The sequence below is a fragment of the Lissotriton helveticus genome, chromosome 1_1 (assembly GCF_964261635.1).
Source record: "Lissotriton helveticus chromosome 1_1, aLisHel1.1, whole genome shotgun sequence".
Classification (NCBI taxonomy): Eukaryota; Metazoa; Chordata; class Amphibia; order Caudata; family Salamandridae; genus Lissotriton; species Lissotriton helveticus.
The window spans coordinates 753,623,453-753,650,740 of NC_136057.1; the positions used below are offsets into that span (position 1 = coordinate 753,623,453).

The window sequence follows — 27,288 nt, forward strand, 5'->3', positions numbered from 1 at the left end:
GGCACCCATCCAACCTACTGGGGTAAATTCTGCTTAATCTTACAGTTGACATGTAGTAATGAGCAAGCTTAAAGCGAGAGTTACGAGAAACCACCTGGCTCAGTGTAAATGCTTTATTCAATTCCCCCTCTGACAATGGCTCTGAGAGGTCCCTTTCCCTCTTCGATCTCCTTGAGTCTGTCTTGTTTTAAGGCCACTTACAAGCAGAATACGAGTTAGTGGGAAGATCCAATATCTGTTAGTACCTCTAGTGTGTGTCATTCCCACTGTGCATGGGAAGCATGCCCAGATTTCTCTAGCTACCTTGATCAACCTGGCAAATTGTAACAAGCATTTACAATGCAACGGTTTTGCCTTTGTAAAAGTTAGAGCTATTGGCATTGTAAATGACAACATTTTTATTTATGTGTTCGTTTTGAAAACAGATAAATAAATGGCATTGTCATTTACAATGGCAATAGCCTAATCTCTCGCAAATGCCACACACACACACACACACACCCACAGAGAGCCCCCCCACACAGAGCCCCTCCACACAGAGCCTCCCCACACACACCCACACAGAGTCCCCCCACACCCACCCACACAGAGCCCCCCCACACACCCACACAGAGCCCCCCACACACTGCGAGCCCCCCCACACACAGAGCACCCCCTCACACTGCGAGCCCCCCCCACACACTGCGAGCCCCCATCCACACACTGCGAGCCCCTAGAGAGTACAATACATAGGGCCTGTGCAATGAGTAAACAACACCAACCCCCCCCCCCCTTCCAGAAAGATGCCACGGAGGTGTTATCTGTTAGCAAATACCCCGGATCGAACCAGGGACCGTGGCTCTAAAGGAAAACGCTTTCCTTGGCTGATTTCTGCGGCCATCAGAGAGCTCAAGCTGGGCTAATGCAGGCGCGACCTGGAGGAGAAACCCATTAACGTCCATTAGTAGGAGCAAGAGCTGCTCCCAGGAGAGGCTGCAATGTCTGTGGGAGGAGACGGGGTCTGAACACTGGTGGTGGACGGGGAGAAAGGAGTGGATAGACAGTTTTTATATAGCGCATCGTCTGACATTTACACTGCCTCGTGGAGCTGTTCTTTCTTAGCCAGGCTGGGGACAGGTTGCCCCAGTTTAAGGTGCTGCTATGGGAAGGGGAGGGGAGGTGGAGGTCTGCGTCCTCACTTTTTTTCTCTTATTATTGTGTTGTAGAAGCCTGGAGTCCTCTTTGACCTCGGGTGTCCTGCCACCCGTTGTCATTGACTTGCTAAATATAGGATTGTTATTGTACCTTTTCTATATGTGAATGTAATGCTGCATTTAGAATCAGAAAAGTACGCCCATGGGTACTCAAAAGCACGGCACTAGCTGGGTCAGGAACTCACACTGGGCACGGGGCGGGTGAAGACTTGCGCCAGGGCTGTCCTGGCCGCTGTGCCCGCTGTGTACTCTGCATTGGGGAAAATACTTCATGGTATGCAACAATGTCAGGAAACAATGAGGTGTTTCAGTTCCTCGTGGTCTGCCTTAGTACCCTGGATCACTATTTCTCCAGAGCAGAAAATCATTTAGTGCCAATGAAAAAATTGTCGGCCAGATACACACACATACAAACTTGACGGCTTTGTTTTTCTCGGTCTAAACCCTTCTCCAGAACGAGCTCTGCATATTTGTACCCGTCATTGCTTTCTGTCTCTTCGAGGACAAAATGCAGGTTACTGCTCAGCTTATAGCCCTGCAGGGCGTTGATGCCAATGTCGGGGTCTCGGGCATTCCCGACAGCAATGCGCGTTCCTAACGGAAACACGAACAAAGTTAACAAGGCGAGAGGGGGGTACGGCGGGAACGGCGGAGGGGGGCGGGTTAACGGAAACACAAACAAAGTTAACAAATTAGACAGCGGGAGGGGGGGGCGGGAACGGGTACACACTTACCTGCTCGCAACATAAATCGCGCAGCCCACTCCTGCAAAAGGCAGGACGAGAGTAAACAAAACACGGCTTGAGAGAAAAAAAAAAAACCCGCCCACCGCAGCGTGACGTCGCCAAAAGCGAAAAATTCTCGGGAACGCCCCCGAATCTGGTCCGGCCTTGACGGACAGATCCGGCTCCCAATGGCTAGCCTCCATTTATGGAGCTAGCCAATGGGAGCAGGGGGCGAGTCCCTGTTCCCCACTGTAAGACATAAGGTTTTTCTAGCGCATGCGCACTTCGTGCGCATTTGCTAGGCAAGACCTAAAAACGGGCCTGGGTAAATTACCTAGGCAAGTCATAGCAGGGTCTTATATTCTCCCCACTCGATGCGTTCTACATTTAAAAACACATTAATTAGCATGTGCATTTGGGTATATATCAAGTTGTTAATACTGCAAATGAAATCGTTCCTCAGTGGATACCTTGCATAGTCTAGATGTTAGACAAAGACAATTGAGTTGTATTTTTATCAATCTAATGAGATTTTACCTCTTTCTCACTTATGGTGATTAAATCCCAAATATACCTCATCAGCTATCTATATAGTTCATTTTAGAAGCGGTTATAGAAAAGAGAGAGAGACCTGTATCCAACGGTGTAACAGTGTTCTTGCTACTAGAGCTAAGGTGGAATCCATAGCTGTAAAGAGGCATGCCTCAGTTTGATAAATGTGTTGGGTGACTATGGGCTCCTCCACACGCCATCTCAAGCATTATCTCTTAGATACTCTAGCCAGGTATTATGCATTATTGTGTCAGTTGGGAATGGAGACAGAGGGGTGTAAGTTTCTTCCGTAGTAAATGTGATACTCATCACCCTTAGTTTATATCCTAGTTACTCGTCTCAGCCCTAGCAGATGACAGGCTCCACAGACTCGATATAGGTGTAATTTCTGGAGTCATTAGAAAGGTTACTTTTTGTAATTGGTCATGGTTTTGTGTTTTCACTTTCTTTCATTCATGCTTTGATGTCTGGCTTTTATTTTGGTTTGACATTTGTGTTAATCTAGTTGACATTTGTGTTAATATAGTTTGTGGATTAAAGGTGTTACAATGCATGTCATAATTCTTGGAAATATTTTGGAGCACTCCAGTATTTTATGGCATTCAAGAACAGCTTCCTGCAACATCACTCGTGGTCTTACCATTCGTGTGAAAAACAGTTGTTTGCAAGTTGATATGCACATTGTAGGCCCAATTGCTCCTATGCAAGTGCAGTATAAGAAATGATCAGTAGAAAGCTAAAGGAAACTTGCTGAAATAACTGATGTAGGTTTGTTGTTTGTGTTTTATGTTATCAGGTGTAAAGATGTATCAGTCTCTAACTGGAATCCCTATTGGATGCTGCCCTCTGATGTTTGTGGAATGAACTGCTTTTGGGAAGCTGCATTTAGGTAGGCTATATCGTTACCCAGACTTACTACTTAATTGATATCTCAGTGTAGAGAGAAAGACACTACAAAAGATGTATCATCACGTTAGTGATTTGAGCTGCAGACATGGTGTTTTGTGGAGGCTCGTTCTGGGACTTGCAGATGGTCATCATTGTTTTCCCTTTAGATTCTTAGACTTCTCTAAATGTTTGATTTAAATTGTCATACTCCTGTGTTCTGTGAACATATATGAAAAGTGCTTCTCCCTTTTGATTGCCATTCCACTACATAACACCCCACTGAAAACCCCTTTTGGGCTTGAGTGAGGTTTGATTAGGTGAGTTTTCCAGCCAAGGAGTTGGATTACTAAGACCTAGCTGATGCTTTGCCAATAACCCAACCGTATGCATACCCATGTTTCGCCCTGCTTGCTCAACTGGTCCCAATGAGGCCATATGAGTCACTTTCCATTGGACTCAGCTGAGCAAGAAATCAGGTCTGTTCAAGAGAAGAATAAGGCCTTCTCCTATGGATTATGTCAGTTGGTTATTTATTTGAAATTAAAAGGTGCTTTTATCCAACGGTCTGGTAGCCAAAGATTAACTTAAAACATACTTTCATAATGAGCACTGTACCTTGAAAGAAGGTAATACAGAAAATTTCGCAGTCACACTGAAAAACCTTTAAGAAGGTTCTTGAAAACAAATAATGCCATGGGTTCGGGACAACCACCACCACATACATCAGAGGGCTCATTTTAACTTGAATTCTTATTATTTAGGAGAGACTTCGTTTGGGTTTCTAGATTAGTAATAACACATTATTTTGTGTCTGCTTGTTAGCTCCCCATTTGTGTGCCCCTCCCTTATTCCCCTGGATCTGTCCACTGCTTTCTCGTATTTACATTTGTTTATGCCATTCAAGATATTTGATATGGTAAACCGTGATTCTCTCTGCTATCTGAATACATCTCTCTCCTCGTCCTTTAATATTAGCCTGGTAAGCTCATCTGTATCCTATCTAATTAATGTGCTCTATTCAGAAGACTTTACTTACTTCTAGTACTTTTCCATTGTATTTGGCAGAGGGTGTGCATTTCTATAGTTAGGGCGCTACACTTGCTTTGTTAGTGCAAATCTTATGATTGGGGCAAATACTGCAAATGACTAACACAAGACTTAAAATTGCAGAACTCATGATAGTTGTAAATAGAGCAATGAAAACACCTTCTTGTGTTTGCAAATATCTCTAAACAATTTACGTGCAAAGAGGAGTCTTGCTGTGACCATGCACTGCCTGTCAGTACTGACCGCATCTTGCGCCTCATCCTATCCGAATTGCACCAGATTCTAATACATGATATGGGGCTGTAGAAAAAAAATTACCTTCCAATTCCATGCATCTAGATCATGGGTACTCCCAAAAATGTTCCCAATGGACAAAAGGTATGGTCTGTGGTCTGCTTAAGTGGTGCATTGATGCCTGCATTAACTGGGGATGAGGACAGGGGTAGTAATGTGAGCATGTGAGGCTGAACTGAGACTCCTTAAGTTATTATGAGTATTTAATTGCCTACTGCTCTCTCAATTAAGCCCCTAATTTGTAGAAGAGACAGATTTGATAATACTGTGTTACCTTGTATCTGAGTTGTTATCCCTCTACCTCTCCCTGGATTAAGCCTTCTCTACTTGCTGTCTCTACCTTTGGTAAGTAAAGTGTTCAAAGAAAGTAACTTGATTATTGAATTGGAATTAAATAGTATGTTAGGCTTCCCAGTTTCCTTACCTCCAGCCACTTATATGCAAACAGTAGGAGTGCTTAGAAAAAGACTCCGTTAAGATAGTAGTGTTTGCTATAATATCTTCCTCACAAAGTCCCCAATACAAGGTGTGCAATTCACTGAGATGGGGAGACACAAACACCCAAACTCCATCGCTAGATGTAAGAAAGAGATGTGGAGGGCATGAATTTTTCAAACTTCACATGTGAAAATCATCATTTTTAATAAATGCCTTTCAATGCTATGATATAATCTGTTGTACAAAGGTGAAACACTTCCACGTGTAACAAAAATGCACTTTTTAGGTCTCGGCCTGCGAAAGACTGCGCACTTGCGCAGTCGAGCTGGCGAGATTTAATGATATAGGGTATTTTCTACTAGCGAGGTTAAGCCCGCCCCTTTTCTCCATTGGCTGGCGTCCTAACGGTGGCCAGCCATTGGAGAAGAGGTCCAAGTGACGTTTTTCTTTCATTCTAAGCCCTGTCCTTTTCAGACCGAGCTCCTTGACTTACTGCTGATGTAAAAGGTTTCTTTTCTTCTTTATGGGTCCAGATGGCCCCATAAAGAAGATAAGGAACCTTTTACCCCAGCAGTAAGTCAAGGAAGCGGACTGGGCTAAAAGAGAAAACTCGCGTCATGGGGAGTGCTTGAATTACTGCTTTTAGCAAGGCTTGAAAACCCCACATACCATACATCACTGATTATTAACTTTGTTAGCGCACTGCATTTTTCTCTTTCGCCACGTCTTATTTTCATCCCTTCCTACCATTTCTTTATTTGTGCTGCAGCAGTTCTCAAAAGAACAAATCTGTGAAATACAGCATGTGAAAGCCGAGCACAATGACACAAAGCGGCTGTGGCACGGTTCACATCTTAAACTGACAGACTGCGAGTGATTATTGCAAAGACAATGCTCTGCATATGTCAAAGGATTTGCAAATAATTTATGTCACCTTATTCTCCATTATTGTTTTTGCAGAGGACATAAACTGTGTCACTGATATTAAACTGTGTCTGTGGAGAGAGAGAGGGGGATAAAAGGCTAGCTCAGCTTTTCCCCAGCCGAGGAGGCCGAGCCATCTGCAGCGAGACAAACATGCATATGGTCATCATTTGTTCAACATCTTACACAATGTGAAGGTTTTTTACTTGAAATGCCAACCTATGTGGGAGATGATGTATGTGTTTCTTCAGTCCCGTGATTAGCAGCAGCGCGCGGCTGTGCAGTGCTGCTCATAAGTTCCACAAGCTGCACTCCCGGCCGTGTGAGGCATTCGCAGCAAGATGGCTTCTGACGGGCAGCCGGGCGGAAGCGTTCTACGGGGAATATCTGACTCGAGCTCTGCTCCAAGCAGGGTCGCCATTCCCGACCTGTTGGGATTGGTGCGCGGGGAGATTTTATACCACCAAAGAGCAATTTGATCCCGAGAAATGAATGCATTTGGAAGAGGGGTGGAAAGAGCACTGGTGCTGCCTCTTGTTCGACCACAACCCCTCCTGCACCCTGTCCCGCCTCGTAGAAACGGATCACAATTGCTTGCATCAGGCTTGCGAGGATCCGCGAACCTATGTATTTTTTTTATTCCAACAAAAATAACGCCACCAGTCTGTATTGCAACAAGACTCTCCCCCACCCCCCTATCGCGGATGTCCAGCGCCTCAATGCTCTCCCTTCTTACGAGTATGTGCGATTTCCCTCACCCCCGCCCCTCACTCTTGCGTCTCGCATTGGAGGAGAGGTGTTGGGTGGGGCCTTGTATTCATGCCTGGGCTCGCACCAAGGGCTGCCTGGCGGTGCTGCGGGGGAGGGAGGGGGGCTGGCAGTGAAGGAAGGCGGAGCAGGCTGGCAATGGGCAGCAAGAGATCCGGGGAGGGGGCAAGGTTGGAGACCGGGCAGGGGCAGGGTAGGAACAGAAGGTATAGGTGGGTGGGGGACAAGAGCGGAAAGTCATGTGTGAGACACCTTGTGTGTGCGTGACACTGTGTGGGAGACACTGTATGTATGTATGTGTGTGTGTGTGTGTGACACTGTGTGTGTGTGTGTGAGAAACTGTGTGTGTGTGTGTGTGTGTGAGACAGTGTGTGTGAGATACTGTGTGTGGCACCCATTTTATCCTCATGTTTGCCCTTTCCGAGTACCACAGCTTTGAAGCAAGCATACACAATGCTGGGGAGCAGATGATAAACAGCATTATCTGCTCAGGGTCTCTGCGTACCAGCCAGAAGCGCTCCCTCTACGCCAGGTAGGCCAGTTTACGCCCACCCCTTGTTAAAGCATTTCGCCGGGCTCTTGTCTGCTGGGGCCTGCATTAATGCTGAAGTTACACAGCACTGGTAAACAATTGCTGATTCACCCTATGTTTAATTCATTTCTAATACTTTAGGTGATACCAAGGTGTGCAGTATTTACAAGAGCGTTTTTTGTAGTGCGATGCACCTCTTCACAACAGACGCAACGTTTTGCCCCCATTATTGCCAGTGTGAAAGGAGCCCTGGCCTGAGAGTGAGCTCGCCCGCTCTGACTTGGTGTCTGCGGAGTGGATGAACAGGGGACTGCTCGCGCCGGCGTGAATATTTTCCTGCTACCTCAGTCTCCGCATTTCCACCGCGACTTCCCGCCACCGTCTCAGAAGAGACTCAGAACCGAACTGAAGCGTCCCCCCTCCGATTCTCTTTTAGTGCATTGGAATCTCACTGCCCCGTTCTTACAGAAATGGTGACTGTCCGTTCTGGCACGCATTTTGGGCCAGATGTAGGTAGGCATTCACCGGTCGGTAACGGCCGAATTCGGCCGTTACCGACCGGTAAATGGAATTTGAGATGTAGGGACAATCATTTTACAGAATCGGTAAATTTACCGATCGGTAAATTTACCGGTTCTGCAAAAGTAACGAATCGGTATTTTTACCGATTCTGTAAATTTGCTATGTAGGTGGGACTCTTCTGAGTCCCACAAGCCTTACCGAATCGGTATTTTACCATCAAATTCTATTTCCGATTCCGGTGTGCATGCACATGTGTGCATGCACACCTGTGCCATATGACAGGCAGACCTGCCCTTAGGGCAGGTATGCCTGCCACATGGCACCCAAACCTGTTTTGGGGGTGCTAGAGGGTGTCAAAGTGACACCCCCTGCACCCTTGTGAAAATCGGTATTTACCGATTCGGTAAATACCGAATCGGTAATGCCCATTCATTCCTATGGGCTTCAAAGCCCATAGGAATGAATGGGCATTACCGGTCGGTATTTACCGATTTTTACCGATTCGGTAAAAAAAATCTGGATTTCCCTACATGTCCCCCCTTCATATTTACCTACTCTTAAATACCGAATCGGTAAAATTCGGTATTTAAGAGTCGGTAAATATTACTTACCTACATCTAGCCCTTTATCCTTGTGTTTTCCCTTTCCGAGTACAGCCGCTTTGAAGCAAATATACACGATCTCTGGGAGCAGATGATAAACAGCATTATCAGCTCGGGCTCGGGGTCTCTGCTCACCAGCCAGAAGTGCTCCCTCTACGTCAGGTAGGCCAGTTTACTCCCACCACTTGTTAAAGCAATCACCTGGGCTCCTGTCTGCTGTGGCCTGCAGTAATGGGCAGTAACGCTGAAGTTACACAGCACTGCTAAGCAATTGCTGATTCACCCTATGTTTAATTCATTGCTAATACTTTAGGTGATACCACAAACTCTGTGTTTTCCCCTCGTTCCCAGGTGCCAAAATCTAAATGTTGGAGTTTTTTCCTACACAAACGCCACCTGCGAGCATGATTCGAGGGAAATAAACCAGTGGAGTTTGAAGGATGGTAGTATCCTGGCTTGGTGTAAACTGCTTCCTGAGTCACAGTGAAGCAGGAGTATCTTGGTACCCTTGTTTACACTACATTCTCTGTAAACATCTGTATCCGTGTGCAAGTTTTCACCAGGAGACCCCCCGGCGAGGCGCTCTCACAGTGCATGATAAGTGAAAGCACTGTACAGCAATAGTGAACAGGCTCAGGTTCCCTTGTTGTATTTCCACTGTCTGTGATAGTGTCCCTTACCTAATGAATGAGTGCTAAAATATTATTTGTGCACAAATGTATCCCGGACGTTCCTATGGCAACGGACCAGAATTAACGGGCAATGCAACAGACTGTTATGCTGGCACATAAGTGTTTCATTATTAGCCAACAGTGTGAAGTCAACATTATCAAGTACAAAAATTGTATTTTACAGCATGCAGTGCACATATTCTCCGTAATATAAATAAAAGGGCTACATGAGAAAAAATATTTTAAGATACATCTTTATCAAATGTGCAGCTCACAATGTAATGTCCCTGTCCTGCCATATACACGCGCACACATACCCACTTACATCCTAGTCCGGTCATATACACGTGCACACACATACCCACTTACATCCCAGTCCAGCCATATACGCATACATAAATATACACACACTGATGCATGCGCACACCCATATAGGCCTGTACACGCACACGCAGACACCCTGGCACAAATGCACGAACAGGCTCTGTACTCGTACAAAGCATATATCCCTACACTCTGATACATAGAGGCACAAATACGTGCACACACTCAAACACACATGCAACATATGCACACATATACATTCAAACACCCACATATCACACCGGTATGATCCCACATACAGTATATACACATGCACACACATATATACACAGGGCATTAACACCTCCTTCAGAATGCATTTTGCCCATTACTTACAGGTGGCTTCATGTTTTGTAAATCACGGTTACTTGCTTTCTTTTTGCTGCCTTTATTTATTATAGGCTGTCCAGCATCTAGCATCTCTTTGTCACACCCATGGCGCATAGCCTGTTTATAATGTGATACATAACTAACCAATTAAAAGGACCCAAAGGCGAGACCTATTGGCTGTGCCAATGCTTTTTTTTTTTACTTTGGGGGGCTAGACGTTAAGTCAGTCTTGGGCTATACTGGTGTACTCTGGGAGTTGTAGTCTTTCTTCACTTCAACTGAACCAAATACTCCTCCTTTAACGGTTTGTATAAATAAATGTCAGGATTGTGAAATGGTGTCCCCAGTGACACAGAGGCTATGTTGTAAAGTTCTAGCGAGCAAAGATACTTACTATTGTGGAGAAACATTTCCATTATTCCCCAGAGTGTTCTCGTTCCTGGTGGTGACCTACTTTCTTATTTCTGAAATGCTGTTACGTTGATTTACGCTATGTCGACGTCTCCAGGTCTCCCTTCACCTATCCCTGTGGATAATGGTGAAATTAAGCTCTTTATTCACAAATCGGCACCCACTCTGCGCTTCGATGTTATTTTCGTGAAATTAGTCAATATGGTTTTGAATTTTCGATCGTGTAAGAATACATTTGTTGGTCTTGTGGTGAATGCCTCAAAGTGTCTATTTTCGAAAATGATACCATCTAATTTTTGACTGCCTCAGATTTGGTTTTCCAAACGAATTTATTTTTCTTTTTTATACATTTATCAGCAAAATTTTTTGAAAAACAGGCACAAACAGAACCACTGTCAGATCAAAGGGTTCATATATACAGTATCTACAAATGTACACATTTATAAATTTGAAAAAAATGAATCAAACAAACGTGGTTAGACACACCAAAAGAAACCAATAACATATATATTAATCCACATGAATGGCAATTATATACAGTGCAAAGATTAGTCCATAAACAAAAAACAGGCACCAGTCCTAGGGATTGAAAAACCAAGTGACAGGCGGGATTGAGATCAAAAACAAGCCTGCCAGTCAACGAGAGCCTGTGGTATAGTGTTTGGTAGGGTTGCGGGGCTAGGGTACAGAATGGTGATATGATGAAATGAAATGAAATGATTACGCTCTTGTATAGCGCACGACTACCCGTAGGCATCTCGGCGCTTGCTTAGGGAACCCGTCCTGGTATTCCCCTGTGAGATACCCCGGCAGGGTGTCCACAAGGTGAAAGCCAGGCATCCCGCCGCGAGGGGCCGTAGTGGAGATTAAGCAAGCTATTGCCCAGAGTCGCAGAGTGTGACCCCGTGAGTTGAGTAGGCACCGGAACGAGAATTATCGAGTCCGTGGAATTTTTGAGCCCGAGACCCGCCGAGGCGGGGAATCGAACCCTGTTCCACAGCTGATCTCAGGTTCCGGGTCTGCCGCCTCTAACCACTGAGCCACGCTTCTCCATATGATTTACATCCTAGCGGCACCCTTTGTTGTAGCCACAGGGTGGTATTGTCGACGCGTTTCGAACCTCAGTATTCAAGGTTCTCTTCAGGACGGGGACTGGGAAAAAGATTCTGCAAAAAAGTACAGAATTGGTGTGAGGAAAGTACATTAACGTACTGTAAAATGCCTACTCAGACTCCAAAAAGAGTAAAGAATATTTACCTGCACGAGGGCACAAGGATTGCCGTAGTGTAGGTATAGCGTGATTCGTATTCGCACCTAAAAGACATATGCAAAGGTGCTCAGTGCGAGGAGAATAAAGGGGTCACATTGAGATTGGCAAAGGGTGTAGCCTATGTATGAATCATACCTGCACTTAACGCAGAGCAGGACTTCGGACGTGGTGTCAGGCGTCAGAAGCGTACAGGGATCAGGGCAGCTCACATTATTTTTGCGCGTGTTGGTCTGGATAGGTGATAAAAATCATAAATGGAGTGTGTATATAAGCGTGAAAACACAGAGTATCACACACCCCACTCGCCAAGCTCAAATAGCGCGAGGTTCCTACCTGACGTTGTAGACCACAGGAGGGACAGACCGGTCACTGCCTCAATTCAGGCCGGCAGGCAAAGTAGGCCCGCTGAAAAAAGAAAACAACCTTCTTTGAGCGCCAGGGTCGAAAGGCTGCAGCGGAGCTGATAACAAAACGCTGCGCAAGAAATGCTTACTTCTGTGGGGGAATTAATCCAGCCTCAGTAAGATCGATATTCCTCACTCTCACCCAGTAACAAACAGTCTGTAGGTGGAGCGCCGGGACACCATTAGGTATTTTAAATCCGGTTCAAAGTAACTGGGGGTGTGGTCAGAAAACGGAGTGAGGCCCCTTGGAATGCTGGTATCTGTAGTTTGTAAGGAACCTGAAGTGAGGCATGTCAACTGATTTCATGCTTCGAAGCCTGCCAGGAGCATTGCAATCTGGCCAGTATACAGCCTTTTCCACCGATTTACGTGACATTCCTCCCCGCGTATGCGCATATTTACAAGGCCAATACAATGAAAACAATTATCATCAGTCTAAATGAGCAACATTAACACAAAAGTACTGCATGTCATCATACCCATTGTTTTCACTACAATAGTACATGTCATTACGCTCATCAGAACATGAAAATTCTGAGTTCATTGTACAATGTATTATTCGGAATGACGCATATTTACAAGGCCAATACAATGAAAACAATTATCATTAGTTCAAATGAGCAACATTAACACAAAAATACTGCGTGTCATCATACCCATTGTTTTCACTACAATAGTGCATGTCATTATACTCATCAAAACATGAAAATTCTGAATTCATTGTACACTGTACTGTTAGGAATGACAGTTATTGCACTTGGAGTTCGTTATAGCCATAGGTGACACCATAGCTCAATGTCCAAGGTGACTCAAGATTAGACCAATAGTACCCAGCAGATAGTATTGGAAGGGTGAATGAGAAAGTGCCCAGTGAGAGTTATGATAATGCAGCACAGCCAAACTAAACAACATCGGTCAAGGTGCGAGTTCATAGATTAACAGTTTCAGACATCTCGTTCAAACCAGAATTAGATGTATCAAACTTCAGGATAAGGTACGCCTCTTTTTGAGAAAGGCGAAGGTCAGGATCTCCACTGCCACCCCTGATAACCGCCAGAACAGTCCATCTTATATCCTGACTAGAATGTTTTTGTTGTAGGAAATGGGAGACAAGAGGAGCAGTCAAGTTCTTGTTATTGATCCGTGAGCGATGTTGAATAATTCTTTGGCGAACCTCCTGCGTGGTTTTGCCAATGTACAGTTTTTTGCACGGACATTGGATAGCATACACGGTGTATTTTGTCTTGCAGTTCGTGTGTTCATTGTGGCGCCAGAACTTATTGCCATCTGTAAACAGGGATCCTTCTATTGTTAGGTCACAGACCGAGCATGTCCCGCACTTCCGATGCCCCCTAACTGGGTTGGCTCCAAAGATCGTACCTTGTAAATCCTTTTTTGGAGGCGGGCGTGTAGATGTAATCATTTGGCCAATGCTTCTGTTCTTTTTTAAGGCAAACAATGGTGTGCCTATCTCGGGCAATATTTCCTGCACTACTTGCCAACCTCCGAGCCGGAACCATTCCATGGGGTCTCCAAATCAAGAACGTTCCTGTCATCTTTACTGACGATCCGGTTTACCGCAAAGGTTTCAGCTTTATTAGTACTAAATGTAGTAGGGACCTGATGGTGCATACAGTTGAAACCGCCCAGAGAATTCTCAAAAAAGAAGAGGAGGAAATTGAAGAACAACTCCAAGCCATCAGAGATAACCACACGGAAATTGAGGCCAAAGCTCTTTTGGAGAAGATTGAAAAAGAGTTGGTGACATTCAGGGATAATACCATCAATTTCAAAACGTCGAAGTTTGAGAAAGACCAAAAAAATTTTAATATTGAGACTGTGTATCCCTATTTGAAAGATGATTTCTACAGTAGACCTGACTCCACCAGATACGTGAATACCAACCAGGGAAGATCGAAGAGGAGATTTACTACATTCTCTGAGACATCTTCGTCTGAATCGACGGAGGACTCTGATGCGGGAGAAGGTACTTCGAACAGGAACCAACAAAATAGAAATACTCCAAAGAGGCCTTTTTTAGGGCAGGGCCAACAGCAGAAGCGGACGAGGTTCAAACCCCAATGGGAGATGACTACCCGCAAGAAACATTACAACTCGTGAAATCATCTGCCATCATCAACATCTCTGAAAAAGTACTAACGAGAGCTGAACAAGAAGTTTTGGAAATGGGTCTTTCTTTTGTACCAGGGGTTGCCATGGATTTTACCAAAATCAAACTGGAGGTCACGGAATTTTTCCGCAAAGTCTGCTTGCGATGGTTCTTCAAGGATTCTAGTGATCAAGTCCATTCAGAAGCCTCAGGCCTGAGGAACAAGTCCTCCTTTTGTCCTCCGAACCATAATGTTTCCAAGAACATCATAGCTTTTGAACGCTCAGTTATGTCTGCTTTGAACTCGTTGGAGAAGAAACGCCCTTTCATCCCCAGAAACATTACGAAAAAACACAAAGAAGCCATCCAAGAACTTAAGACTCAACAGGAAGCAGTTATCAGGCAAGCAGACAAAGGGGGTGCGGTGGTTCTCTGGTCAAAAAACTTGTATCGAACTGAAGGTCGTAACCATGTATACAACCAGGAGTGGTACCGACGGATCACCCATGATCCCACTGCACAGATTCAGGACGAAATTGGAAGACTTGTCAACACTGCTAAAGAAGCAGGGATACTTGGACCAAAAGAATCAGAATATCTGGTGAAGCGGTACCCACGGACCCCCCATCTGTACTTTCTCCTGAAAGTACCTAAGGACCCCTTGACACCCCCAGGACGCCCGATAGTGTCCGGGTGTGACTCTGTGTTCGAACCCATCTCCAAATTCGTGGATGTCTTCCTGAAACCCCTTGTGGTTCAGGTGCCATCCTATCTCAGAGACACCATGGATTTTATAAACAAGGTGGAAGGGCTGCCATTCGATCCTACATGCCAATTACTGGCCACCATGGATGTGTCATCCTTGTATACACAGATACCACAGCAAGATGGCTTGGATGTCATGGAATTATACCTGGAGAACCGACCACGTCCACACAGGGTGCCCACGGAACTCATAATTTCTTTTGCAACCTTGGCTTTGAAGAAGAATTTCTTCACCTTTGAGGACGAGATGTTCTTACAAATCAAAGGCTCGGCAATGGGCTGTCCATTTGCCCCTGAGATGGCAATTCTGTTCATGGGCCAATTCGAGGAGAAATATGTTTTGAATAACAACCCCTACAGCGGTCACATTGCCCAATGGCTCCGTTTCATAGATGACGTGTGGTGTGTGTGGAATGAAACATCGACACAACTTGAGGAATTCCACGTATGGTTGAACGACAGGAGTCCTGACATAAAATTCAGCTTGATGTACAACGAGAAGTCCTTACCATTCTTGGATGTTGAGATATCTGTGAGAAATGAGGTGCTCTCATGTTCACTTTACCAGAAGAAAACAGACAAGAATAATGCTTTGCATTATAAGAGCTACCACCCGCGGAGTCTAAGGGATAATCTCCCTTACGGACAATATCTCCGGGTGAGACGGAACTGCACCACCATTCAACAGTTCGAGTTACATGGACAAGGATTGACTGCTAAACTACAAGAACGAGGATACCCTCGCAAGCTCTTAAAACATTCTATGAAGAGAGCGAGATGGACACCAAGGGAACATCTCCTTGAGAAGAGACTGAGACCAACGACGGAAAGGATGGTCTGCGTGTCCACTTTTGGTCCCCATACCAACCAGCTTCAAAAAATTATCAGAAAAAGTTGGCATTTGGTGCAGGAAATATTGCCCGAGATAGGCACACCATTGTTTGCCTTAAAAAAGAACAGAAGCATTGGCCAAATGATTACATCTACACGCCCGCCTCCAAAAAAGGATTTACAAGGTACGATCTTTGGAGCCAACCCAGTTATGGGGCATCGGAAGTGCGGGACATGCTCGGTCTGTGACCTAACAATAGAAGGATCCCTGTTTACAGATGGCAATAAGTTCTGGCGCCACAATGAACACACGAACTGCAAGACAAAATACACCGTGTATGCTATCCAATGTCCGTGCAAAAAACTGTACATTGGCAAAACCACGCAGGAGGTTCGCCAAAGAATTATTCAACATCGCTCACGGATCAATAACAAGAACTTGACTGCTCCTCTTGTCTCCCATTTCCTACAACAAAAACATTCTAGTCAGGATATAAGATGGACTGTTCTGGCGGTTATCAGGGGTGGCAGTGGAGATCCTGACCTTCGCCTTTCTCAAAAAGAGGCGTACCTTATCCTGAAGTTTGATACATCTAATTCTGGTTTGAACGAGATGTCTGAAACTGTTAATCTATGAACTCGCACCTTGACCGATGTTGTTTAGTTTGGCTGTGCTGCATTATCATAACTCTCACTGGGCACTTTCTCATTCACCCTTCCAATACTATCGGCTGGGTACTATTGGTCTAATCTTGAGTCACCTTGGACATTGAGCTATGGTGTCACCTATGGCTATAACGAACTCCAAGTGCAATAACTGTCATTCCTAACAGTACAGTGTACAATGAATTCAGAATTTTCATGTTTTGATGAGTATAATGACATGCACTATTGTAGTGAAAACAATGGGTATGATGACACGCAGTATTTTTGTGTTAATGTTGCTCATTTGAACTAATGATAATTGTTTTCATTGTATTGGCCTTGTAAATATGCGTCATTCCGAATAATACATTGTACAATGAACTCAAAATTTTCATGTTCTGATGAGCGTAATGACATGTACTATTGTAGTGAAAACAATGGGTATGATGACATGCAGTACTTTTGTGTTAATGTTGCTCATTTAGACTGATGATAATTGTTTTCATTGTATTGGCCTTGTAAATATGCGCATACGCGGGGAGGAATGTCACGTAAATCGGTGGAAAAGGCTGTATACTGGCCAGATTGCAATGCTCCTGGCAGGCTTCGAAGCATGAAATCAGTTGACATGCCTCACTTCAGGTTCCTTACAAACTACAGATACCAGCATTCCAAGGGGCCTCACTCCGTTTTCTGACCACACCCCCAGTTACTTTGAACCGGATTTAAAATACCTAATGGTGTCCCGGCGCTCCACCTACAGACTGTTTGTTACTGGGTGAGAGTGAGGAATATCGATCTTACTGAGGCTGGATTAATTCCCCCACAGAAGTAAGCATTTCTTGCGCAGCGTTTTGTTATCAGCTCCGCTGCAGCCTTTCGACCCTGGCGCTCAAAGAAGGTTGTTTTCTTTTTCCAGCGGGCCTACTTTGCCTGCCGGCCTGAATTGAGGCAGTGACCGGTCTGTCCCTCCTGTGGTCTACAACGTCAGGTAGGAACCTCGCGCTATTTGAGCTTGGCGAGTGGGGTGTGTGATACTCTGTGTATTCACGCTTATATACACACTCCATTTATGATTTTTATCACCTATCCAGACCAACACGCGCAAAAATAATGTGAGCTGCCCTGATCCCTGTACGCTTCTGACGCCTGACACCACGTCCGAAGTCCTGCTCTGCGTTAAGTGCAGGTATGATTCATACATAGGCTACACCCTTTGCCAATCTCAATGTGACCCCTTTATTCTCCTCGCACTGAGCACCTTTGCATATGTCTTTTAGGTGCGAATACGAATCACGCTATACCTACACTACGGCAATCCTTGTGCCCTCGTGCAGGTAAATATTCTTTACTCTTTTTGGAGTCTGAGTAGGCATTTTACAGTACGTTAATGTACTTTCCTCACACCAATTCTGTACTTTTTTGCAGAATCTTTTTCCCAGTCCCCGTCCTGAAGAGAACCTTGAATACTGAGGTTCGAAACGCGTCGACAATACCACCCTGTGGCTACAACAAAGGGTGCCGCTAGGATGTAAATCATATCACCATTCTGTACCCTAGCCCCGCAACCCTACCAAACACTATACCACAGGCTCTCGTTGACTGGCAGGCTTGTTTTCGATCTCAATCCCGCCTGTCACTTGGTTTTTCAATCCCTAGGACTTTTGCCTGTTTTTTGTTTATGGACTAATCTTTGCACTGTATATAATTGCCATTCATGTGGATTATTATATATGTTATTGGTTTCTTTTGGTGTGTCTAACCACGTTTGTTTGATTCATTTTTTCAAATTTGTAAATGTGTACATTTGTAGATACTGTATATATGAACCCTTTGATCTGACAGTGGTTCTGTTTGTGCCTGTTTTTCAAAAATTTTTGCTGATAAATGTATAAAAAAGAAAAATAAATTCGTTTGGAAAATCAAATCCAGTGGTCACATGGTACAGATTGACTGTGTGTCTGGGGAATTGTTTTGAGAATAATCCTGTCCAGCCACTTTGTTCTGTTTTTCCTATTATTGAGATCCGGGTTGGTCAGATGTAGGATCCGATACCTTTACTGTTTCACAGTCAGATTTGGTTTTGGCAGCGCTCCTGTGATGAGCAAGTTTCAACTGTCCGGATGCAGTGTGTAGTGGAGGGTACCTTAAACTGCAGGCATCTGCCGGAAGAGGTGTACCGGCCCCTGGTGGGGTTGCACAGTAGTTATGTGAAGCTGCTTGGTTCCCTAACAGATGATAGTTTTCTTGGGAATGTCTGCATGTTGAATCATGGCAACTGAGATGATTACATTCGATAATTACAACGACGCAAACTTCGCCACCCTGATCGACATCCTCGCCAACCTCGGCCTCAAACAACTCGTCACCACACCCACCCACGCCGCCGGCCACACGCTAGACCCCGTCTTCTCCACAGGCACCCACGTCGCCTTCGACCACACCACCGAACTCCGCTGGACCGACCACCGCTGCATTAATTTCACCTTCAAGAAACCAACCACACACCACCGCACCCAACAGCTGCCTCACCGCTGCTTGAGCAAAGTCACCGAAGACCGGCTGATCACCACCCTCGCCCAGAACCCACCCACCGACCCCACCAACCCAGACGCCGCAGCCCGCAACCTCAGACAGTGGATCAACGACTGCGCCAACACCCTCGCCCCGCTCAAGAAACCCTCCAACAGCCACGCCAGCAAGAGAGCCACCTGGTTCACCGACAAGCTCCAGACCTCCAAACGCGCATGCCGGAAACTGGAGAAAATATGGCACGACGAACGCACACCGGACAACCACGTAGCCCACAAGGACGCCACTCGCAGACACCACCACCTCATCAGATTAGCCAAGAGATCCTCCTTCAAAGACCGCTTGGACAACAACGCACACGACAGCAAAGAACTCTTCAGCATCGTAAAGGAACTCTCCAACCCCAGCGGCAACGACATCCCGCCCTCGCAAGAACTGTGCGACTCACTAGCCATCTTCTTCCACCGCAACATCGCTGACATCCATGACAGCTTCAACACCACAACCGCCCCGACTACGCCAGACTCCACCTCCCCTGTGAACACCGCCAGCGCCATCCGCCTGACCTCCTGGTCCAACGTCAGCGAGACACGCAAGGTCATGAACTCCATCCACTCAGGATCTCCGTCAGACCCGTGCCCACACCATGTACTCAACAAAGCAGATGCAGCCATCGCACCCCAACTACGAAATCAACGCTCTCCTCAAGAAGCCCAAGGCAGACCCCAAGGACCTCAAGAACTTCCGGCCCATCTCCCTGCTCCCGTTCCCGGCAAAGGTCATCGAGAAAATCGTCAACAGGCAATTGGCCCGCCACCTGGAAGACAACAACATCTTGGACCCGTCCCAGTCTGGGTTCAGACGAAACCACAGCACCGAGACAGCCCTCATTGCTGCCACAGACGACAACAGGCGCCAACTAGACAACAGTGAAACATCAGCCCTCATCCTCCTAGACCTGTCGGCCGCCTTCGACACGGTCTGCCATCGCACTCTAAAGACACGCCTCCTAGAAACCGGAATCCAAGAGAAGGCCCTTGACTGGACCACGTCCTTCCTCTCCGTGAGAACCCATAGCATCTGCCTCCCACCCTTCCGATCCGAAGCCACCGACATCATCTGCGGCGTCCCCCAGGGCTCATCCCGACGCTGTTCAACATCTACATGGCCCCCCTCGCACAAGTGGCCCGCCATCATGACCTCAACATAATCCCCTACGCCGACGACACCCAGCTCATCCTCTCACTCACCAAGGACCCACACACCCCCAAAAACAACCTCCACGAGGGAATGAAGGCCGTCGCCGACTGGATGAGGAGCAACCGTCTGAATATGAACTCAGACAAGACGGAGGTACTCATCCTCGGACCAACCCCCTCAGCCTGGGACAACTCCTGGTGGCCGACCACACTGGGAACAGCACCAGCACCCACCAACCATGCACGCAACCTAGGATTCATCCTCGACTCCTCTCTCTCCATGGCTAAGCAGGTCAACGCCGTCTCCTCCTCCTGCTACAACACCCTCTGCATGCTCCCCAGGATCTACAAGTGGATCCTGACCGTAACAAGAAGAACGGTGACACAGGCCCTCGTCAGCAGCAGACTGGACTACGGCAATGCACTCTACGCAGGAATCCCAGCCAAACACCTACGACGACTACAACGCATCCAAAACGCCTCCGCCCGACTGATCGTCAACGTCCCCCGCCGCAGCCACATCACCCCCCACCTGAGAGGCCTACACTGGCTCCCCGTCGACAAGAGGATCACCTTCAAGCTCCTCACCCACGCACACAAAGCACTCCACAACGCCGGACCAGCCTACCTTAACAGCAGACTCAGCTTCTACACCCCCACCCGCCAGCTCCGCTCCGCCAGCCTCGCCCTCGCCGCTGTCCCCCGCATCCAACTAACGACCTCCGGCGGCAGATCCTTCTCCTACCTTGCCGCCAAGACCTGGAACACCCTCCCTACCCACATACGGCAGACCCAATACCTACTCGCCTTCAGAAGACTCCTCAAGACCTGGCTCTTCGAGCAGTAGCATCCCCCCCCTCCCCTCAGCGCCTTGAGACCCTCACGGGTTAGTAGCGCGCTCTACAAGTACTCTGATTGATTGATTGATTGATTGATTGATTAAGAAGGGATTTTACAGATTTTCTTGGCGTTTCCTTGGTAGTAACAACACTACTTCCTCTGAAGGCCAAGCAGTCCGTCCACACACTGTACCCCCGGAGGTAATATGTCATTACCTCACACACTATTTTCGTTCTTTTCAGATGGGTCATGTTGGCTGCTCGGTCGCCTTTAAACTGTTAACAATTCTCAATGAATGCTTACGAAGATTGGGAGAACTTAGTTGAGCCGTACCAACAAAATGCCCACCATAAATTGCATTATTAACTAGCTAGTTTAGTGTGCTCCTCATCGGCTGAAGCACATGCGCAGGGACACGTGGCAAGACTTTCTCTTTCTGACCTCGTGTTATAATATTGCCCTGTCATGTTGTTAAAGTGTTCCGCTGCCAGTAGGGGCAAATAGGAGATACTAGCCCGATCGCAACTAGCAATTTCACTGTGATGTCTCATCTGCTTCTACTGGCTCTCATGCTGGGCGCTGTATATCCCACGAGTGACAAACAGCTGCATCGTGGTGGTCGATTACCAATTCTGTCTCTACCTCTATGTGACAGGGCGTAAACGTTGTAACCAAATATGTATCATTAGATCGTCTAAGTAGTGGGACGAAGTGTAGCTGTTAGATTTAGGCGGTACACTGTTTTGCAGTAGGTCATCTGTTTAATAGATTTACCACATCTTGGGTTATTGTTCGTCCACGTTATTGATTAGACACCATTACTAGTGTTCCCCACAACCCTCTATTCTGACCCTTTGTCTGCTAAGTTCCTTCTGTGAAATGCACCTGATAGCATTTTTGGGTTGTTTTATTTGGTTTCCTTCATTAGGTTTCAACTGCACAATCCCTTGCCTGTGCTTGAGAAATCTATTGTTTTCAATATAAACTTAAAAGGGACCTACATCCCTCCTCCTATTTTTCCTGGTTTCTCATGCTCTCCTCCTCTCTGATATCCCTGCCTCCATTTCACTCTGGCGCTCTGATGCCTTACAGTTCTCATCCTCGGAAACACTCAGTTTTCTCCCAGTAACCAGACTCCCTTAAAGTGGTCATGGCGGCGAGTTCTTGTACTTTAACCTTGCGGGTATGTCTGTGTGTGTGTGTGTGTGTGTGTGTCTCTGTGTGTGTGTGTCTCTGTCTGTGTGTGTGTGTGTTTCTCTGTTTGTGTGTGTGGCTCTGTGTGTGTGTGTGGCTCTGTGTGTGCGTGGCTCTGTGTGTGCGTGGCTCTGTGTGTGTATGTGTGTGTGTGTGTGTGGCTGTGTGTGTGTGGTTGTGTGTGTGTGGTTGTGTGTGTGTGGTTGTGGCTATGTGTGTGTGTGTGTGTGTGTGATATGAGCCGAAAACCCACATCCCACAACCCACACCTGCAGTGTGAGAGACAGCAGTGTGTATGAGAGATAGCAGTGTGAGACATCATTGTGTGTAAGAAAGACAGCAGTGTGTGAGAAACAGCAGTGTGTGTGTGTGAGAGAGACAGCAGGGAGAGACGGCAGTGTGAGAGAGACAGCAGTGTGAGACCTTTTATTTATGTTTTGGTTGTGAAACATAAATAAAACGCATTGTTATTTGCAATGCCAATAGCTCAAACTCGCGTAAAATATGCGACCTATTGCATTGCAAATGCAATAGGTCTCGCATTTGCGAGAGATTAAGCTATTGGCATTGTAAATGACAATGCCATTTATTTATCTGTTTTCAAAACCAACACATAAATACAATGCCAATAGCTCCAACTTTTGCAAAGGCGAGCCCGTTGCATTGTAAATGCTTGTTTAAATTATGAAGCAAATGTATACTTTTTTAATGTTTGTTGCTCGATGACTTTAAACATCTCTGTATTCCTACAGATAAATAGTGCAGTACACCTGTGCTTCTTTTCCTTTGCTTTAGTTAATGTTTAATTAAATGCTAGCCCATTTGTTTTACATCTTAGCATTAGTGGTCAGACACCAGGGGCCATATGTAAAGGTCAGGCGGTCCTCGTATGCGCTCCCTCCCTGCAGGCCTGTACAATGAATATTCTTGGTTTAGATGTTCATGAAACAATTGGAGTTTTGACTGAAACTTGTGATCCAATTTTATTACAACGAAATACGATAGATGAGATACAAAGATGACAAATCTTTAACCATTGAAGGGTACATTAACGAAGAGGTCCCAGAAAAATACCCTGTATTGACGAGGGCACATGCACCAGATTTCTAATAGGGTTAAGGTCAACATCTTTAAAACTTGTTCAATTTCTTTCTTTATCATTATGACTTTCTGTTAAAGAAGTTGTAATTTTGATCTATTTGAGGCAAAAGGGAACCCAAAACCTCCATCTGTTTTGGTGGCATCAGAGTAGACTTGCCCCAGTTAATTTTGTAACAAATCGAAAAAGTTTGTCTGTTGAGGTAGTAATAGATATTTGTCCTGAGCCTAAAGGAGACATTTGTACAGGTAGGCAATTAGACTTACTTCTTGGGCTCTTAAATGAGAAATCATTGTGCTCATGACCTTTTTAAAGCACCACAGTGCCAAAGAAAAGTCTGAATGGGAGGCTTCTGAACCGGAAACGTGTTTCCCCATTCAAACTACAGAAACTTCCTGTACGACATGTGAACTGGGATTGAAAGGTAAGCATGCTGGAGATCCCAGTGGGACATCCATTTTTCCTTGAGTAAAGAATCCCTGAAATGTGTAGAACCAAGAAAAGCCCACCTCAAGGAGGAGTGGGGGCTTGGCGGTGCGGGAATCACCCGAGTCTACTCTTACCCTCCTTATCTAAGAAAGTGGACCCGGAAACCTTCGTCTGCAGAGAAAACCACCTTTATTACAATAGCCCGGGCTATGGAACAGAGTCCCAAGCTAGTCAGAGACAAAACCCAGGAGGCTGCTGCTTTACTCCACAGCGAACAAGCCTTGTATACATTTTTTCTCCACTCTTTTGGCATTCAGTCCATTGTTCAATCAGGGCGGTGTTTGTAGTTGATGACCTGATCAAGGCGGTGTTTGTAGTTGATGACCTGATCAAGACTCGGCATTCAGACCATTGTTCAATCAGCTTGATCAAGGCTCGGTCAGTCAGACCATTGTTCAATCAGCTTGATCAAGGCTCGGTCAGTTAGACCATTGTCCAGATGACCTGATCGCGGCGTCAAGGATGTTTACCAAGCAGGGAGCAGAAGATAAAAAGCAAGCTTGTTTACACAGGGCGTAGGCGTCTCATGGCTCTCTGTTGATGAATTGGTTAACTGCAAAGAACAGAGGGCTTGGGTATGTGATAGTTTTTTTTAGCGTCAGCAGAAATGGAGGCTGTAGGCAGGGTTTTGTCACGAGATGGCAAGAAATGGAGGAATGTAATGAAATTAATAGGACCTAGTAAAAACTTATTTTCTTCAGACACTCCTTTTGCCATTGAGTGGCAAAACATGTTCTTAGGAAATGTCTATCTGCATTAGGTCGCCAATCTCTTGTTGAAGCATTATCCTTAAGTTAGTGTCACGTGTACTGACCGGGGAACTTTTAAGGGCCTGTGTACACATAGCACAAAGCATAGGCAAGCACTGGATACACAGGCAGAATGAGATGATGACTGCTGTTCCTAAGGCAAAAGAAATCCCCATCTGGAAAGGAGGCCCGAAATCCAGCCCATAAGGGACCAGTCGTCTTGTTGTTTATGAATCTCAGAGGAAAGTTTATGCAGACGTTGGATAGCTTGATAGACTGATGGAGCGTTTTCTGGTGTGTAAATGCAGCAGCTGGAGCCAATTAGTTTACATACACCACCACGGTCAGCAAGGATGATTTCAAGTACCATTCGATGTTGTAGTGTCATCAGGCGGTCCGCCTGAAGCTCTGCGGTGATGTTGCCCAATGCCCCTGCTGTTTCATTAATGGTTGCCTCCGCCACTCGGGTAAGGTGTCGTATGTTGCGGCTGTTGACCATAGGACCCAAGAACGGCAGGAAACCTTTGAAGAAGTACGCCGCCTCCTGTCCTGCAGTGCCATCGGCCTCAATTACTCCCCATGGCATACGATGGTGGAGGTGGGGATTGGTCAAGTGATGTGTCCCAACAGCAGTAAAGGTAGAGGGAAGAAGAAAGGCCAATTAACACACACCTGACCAATTTCCTGGTAGCCAGGTATAAGCAGACTGTTCACAAACAAAATAGGTATTTGAAGAAGCGATTAGTAGTGTTGGTGAGGTAATATTCAGTGTACTGACTATTGCTCAGTCACTGACTCCTAACTCCCGGGTCCCCAGTCCTTTATGCACACTTGGCCATGCGTGTTGATCACATTGAAAGCCTGCAATTTGGTGGGAACTTTGCGTCTGGACCGAAAGCGGGAGAAGAATATTCTACTTGAGGTGTTGAACACAACCATCTCATTGCGTTCAGCACAATAGATGTTCAAGATGTCAGATGTCGTAGTAGGGCAGAAAGGATTACTGACATTGCCTGTTCTGTTTCGGGTGAAAGTGTCATAAAAATCGCCAATGATGGAGCTCGTTGTTCCATTGATCGTATATGCATCGGTGACGAGCATCCTCCAAGCCAGACAGGACCCAAAAACAGAAAATAGATAGACGAAATAGGGGACAGTGTGTGTCATAGAGTGTGGCATGAGCCCACATACCCAACAGTTCGAGGTATTAATCACAAGCTGATGCTGGTGCAATAATTGTACAAAAGTATTGTTCATGAATTCCAGGCGTCGTGGTAGTTCATGGGGTGACAAGGTGGGGTGGAGATGTTCTGCAGGTGTCTGTGTTGTAGCCAGAGGAGCTGGGGGAGAGGTCAGTAACAGAAACCATCCCACAACCAGCAGGATGAGGAGAGCAAAAAGTATAACTATCGTGGAAAGGAATCATTTATTGTTCAGAAGTTCGACATATTTCTTGTGCTGTCTCCAGCTTCAGACTCTTGGACCGCTGCCATTGTGCTCAGCCTGTTGTCACTAGCGGCTGTCTGTGATTGGTGGTTGCTTCACTGGATGTAGATACCACGAGTCCTATGGACTTCCCATTGATCCAGCATACCAGCACCGGTCTCAGCCGGAGATATCACAGCCCTACAGCCTATTAGACACCAGACAGAGTCAAGGGCCAGCCCCTTTTCTTGGTTTCAAGTTGTAACGAGTGGAAGAAGGTATGGAGTGGTCTGGAAAGAGAGCTTCTTGTTCCTTCCTCTGGTCCTGCAGAGGAGGAATGACTGGACCCCCTAAGATTCAATCAGTTTCGGCTTCTGTAGTGGTGTAATGAAGCTGAGCATCACTGAAAGGGACAAAGGTCGGTACTACTTCTGTGTCGCAATCCGGCAGCCCTTCTTTTACCCATTGGTCGTACGGGAGGGGGAGAGGCACCCTTTTACAATGGGCATGTATCCAGTTCTTTCTCCCTTTGACTTTTACAGCAGTGTGGGTGGCTAGAAGAACCTGTCTGGGTGCGACCAGCGGGGCTCCAGACACTTGGTACGCTGAAAATTTCGGATCACCACCCAGTCACCTGGTTGAATGGTGTGACCTGGGACTTCCCTCTTGTCGGGGATAGCAGCGTGTACCTGATGATAAAGAGTGCGAAAAGAATCGGTTAACTGGTACAGGTAGTCAGTCAATACTGGGAACTCAACATCAGACAATTTCTTTGGCCTTGGTACGCCCCATACATTAGCTGGTCTACAGAATACCAATTTGCAGGGAGATAATCCTATCCTTGAGTGGGCAGTCGTCCTTACTGACGAGAGAGCAAGGGATAGGGCATCTACCCAGGTAACACCTGTTTCCGCCACTATTTTGGCCAATTTTAATTTAAGTACCCCATTGTATTTCTCCACCAAACCGGCTGACTGGGGGTGATTAGCAGCATGAAACTTTTGTCTGACACTAAGCCGGAACACACAAACTGGACCACATTGGCTGTTAAATGTTGTCACTCCAAATCAAAAAGGGCAACCCAAATCGGGGAAAGTATTCTTTCAACAAAACTTTGGCCATTGTAATAGCTGTGCAATCCTTGGTGGGATAGGCCTCCACCCATCTGCTGAAGGCACAGACCACTACAAGGACATATTTCAAATTCGCACACCTGACCATGTGGATATAATCCATCTGCATGGCCGCCTCAAAAGGAAACGTGGGTGGGGAGAAGCCACCAGCGGGGGTAACTGTACCTTTTCCTGGATTGTGCATAAGGCAGATTATACATGACTTAACCACTGTTAACTGTTGTTTTTGCATTTTTCACCCCTAGTGGGACGGGTATGCTCAGACGTGAGTCCCGTGCTCTCCATGCTATTGGAATCAAGCTATCCTGGCTGATGAGGGCTGAAAGCCTGTTGTTTTTTGCAA

At 46.1% G+C, this 27,288-nt stretch overlaps 1 protein-coding gene across 4 annotated transcripts in view; it reads left to right on the forward strand.

Moving 5' to 3' along the window:
* Window positions 1-27,288, forward strand: part of GXYLT1 (glucoside xylosyltransferase 1) — a 128,240-nt gene that overhangs the window by 38,040 nt on the left and 62,912 nt on the right. For 2 of the 4 annotated variants that reach the window (XM_078674297.1, XM_078674294.1), the window contains one exon: window positions 3,267-3,359. The exons of the other annotated variants lie outside the window; for them this stretch is intronic. In XM_078674297.1, the coding sequence (XP_078530423.1) occupies window positions 3,267-3,359 (93 nt within the window). The remainder of the gene's footprint in view (window positions 1-3,266; window positions 3,360-27,288) is intronic. 4 annotated transcript variants of the gene reach the window in all.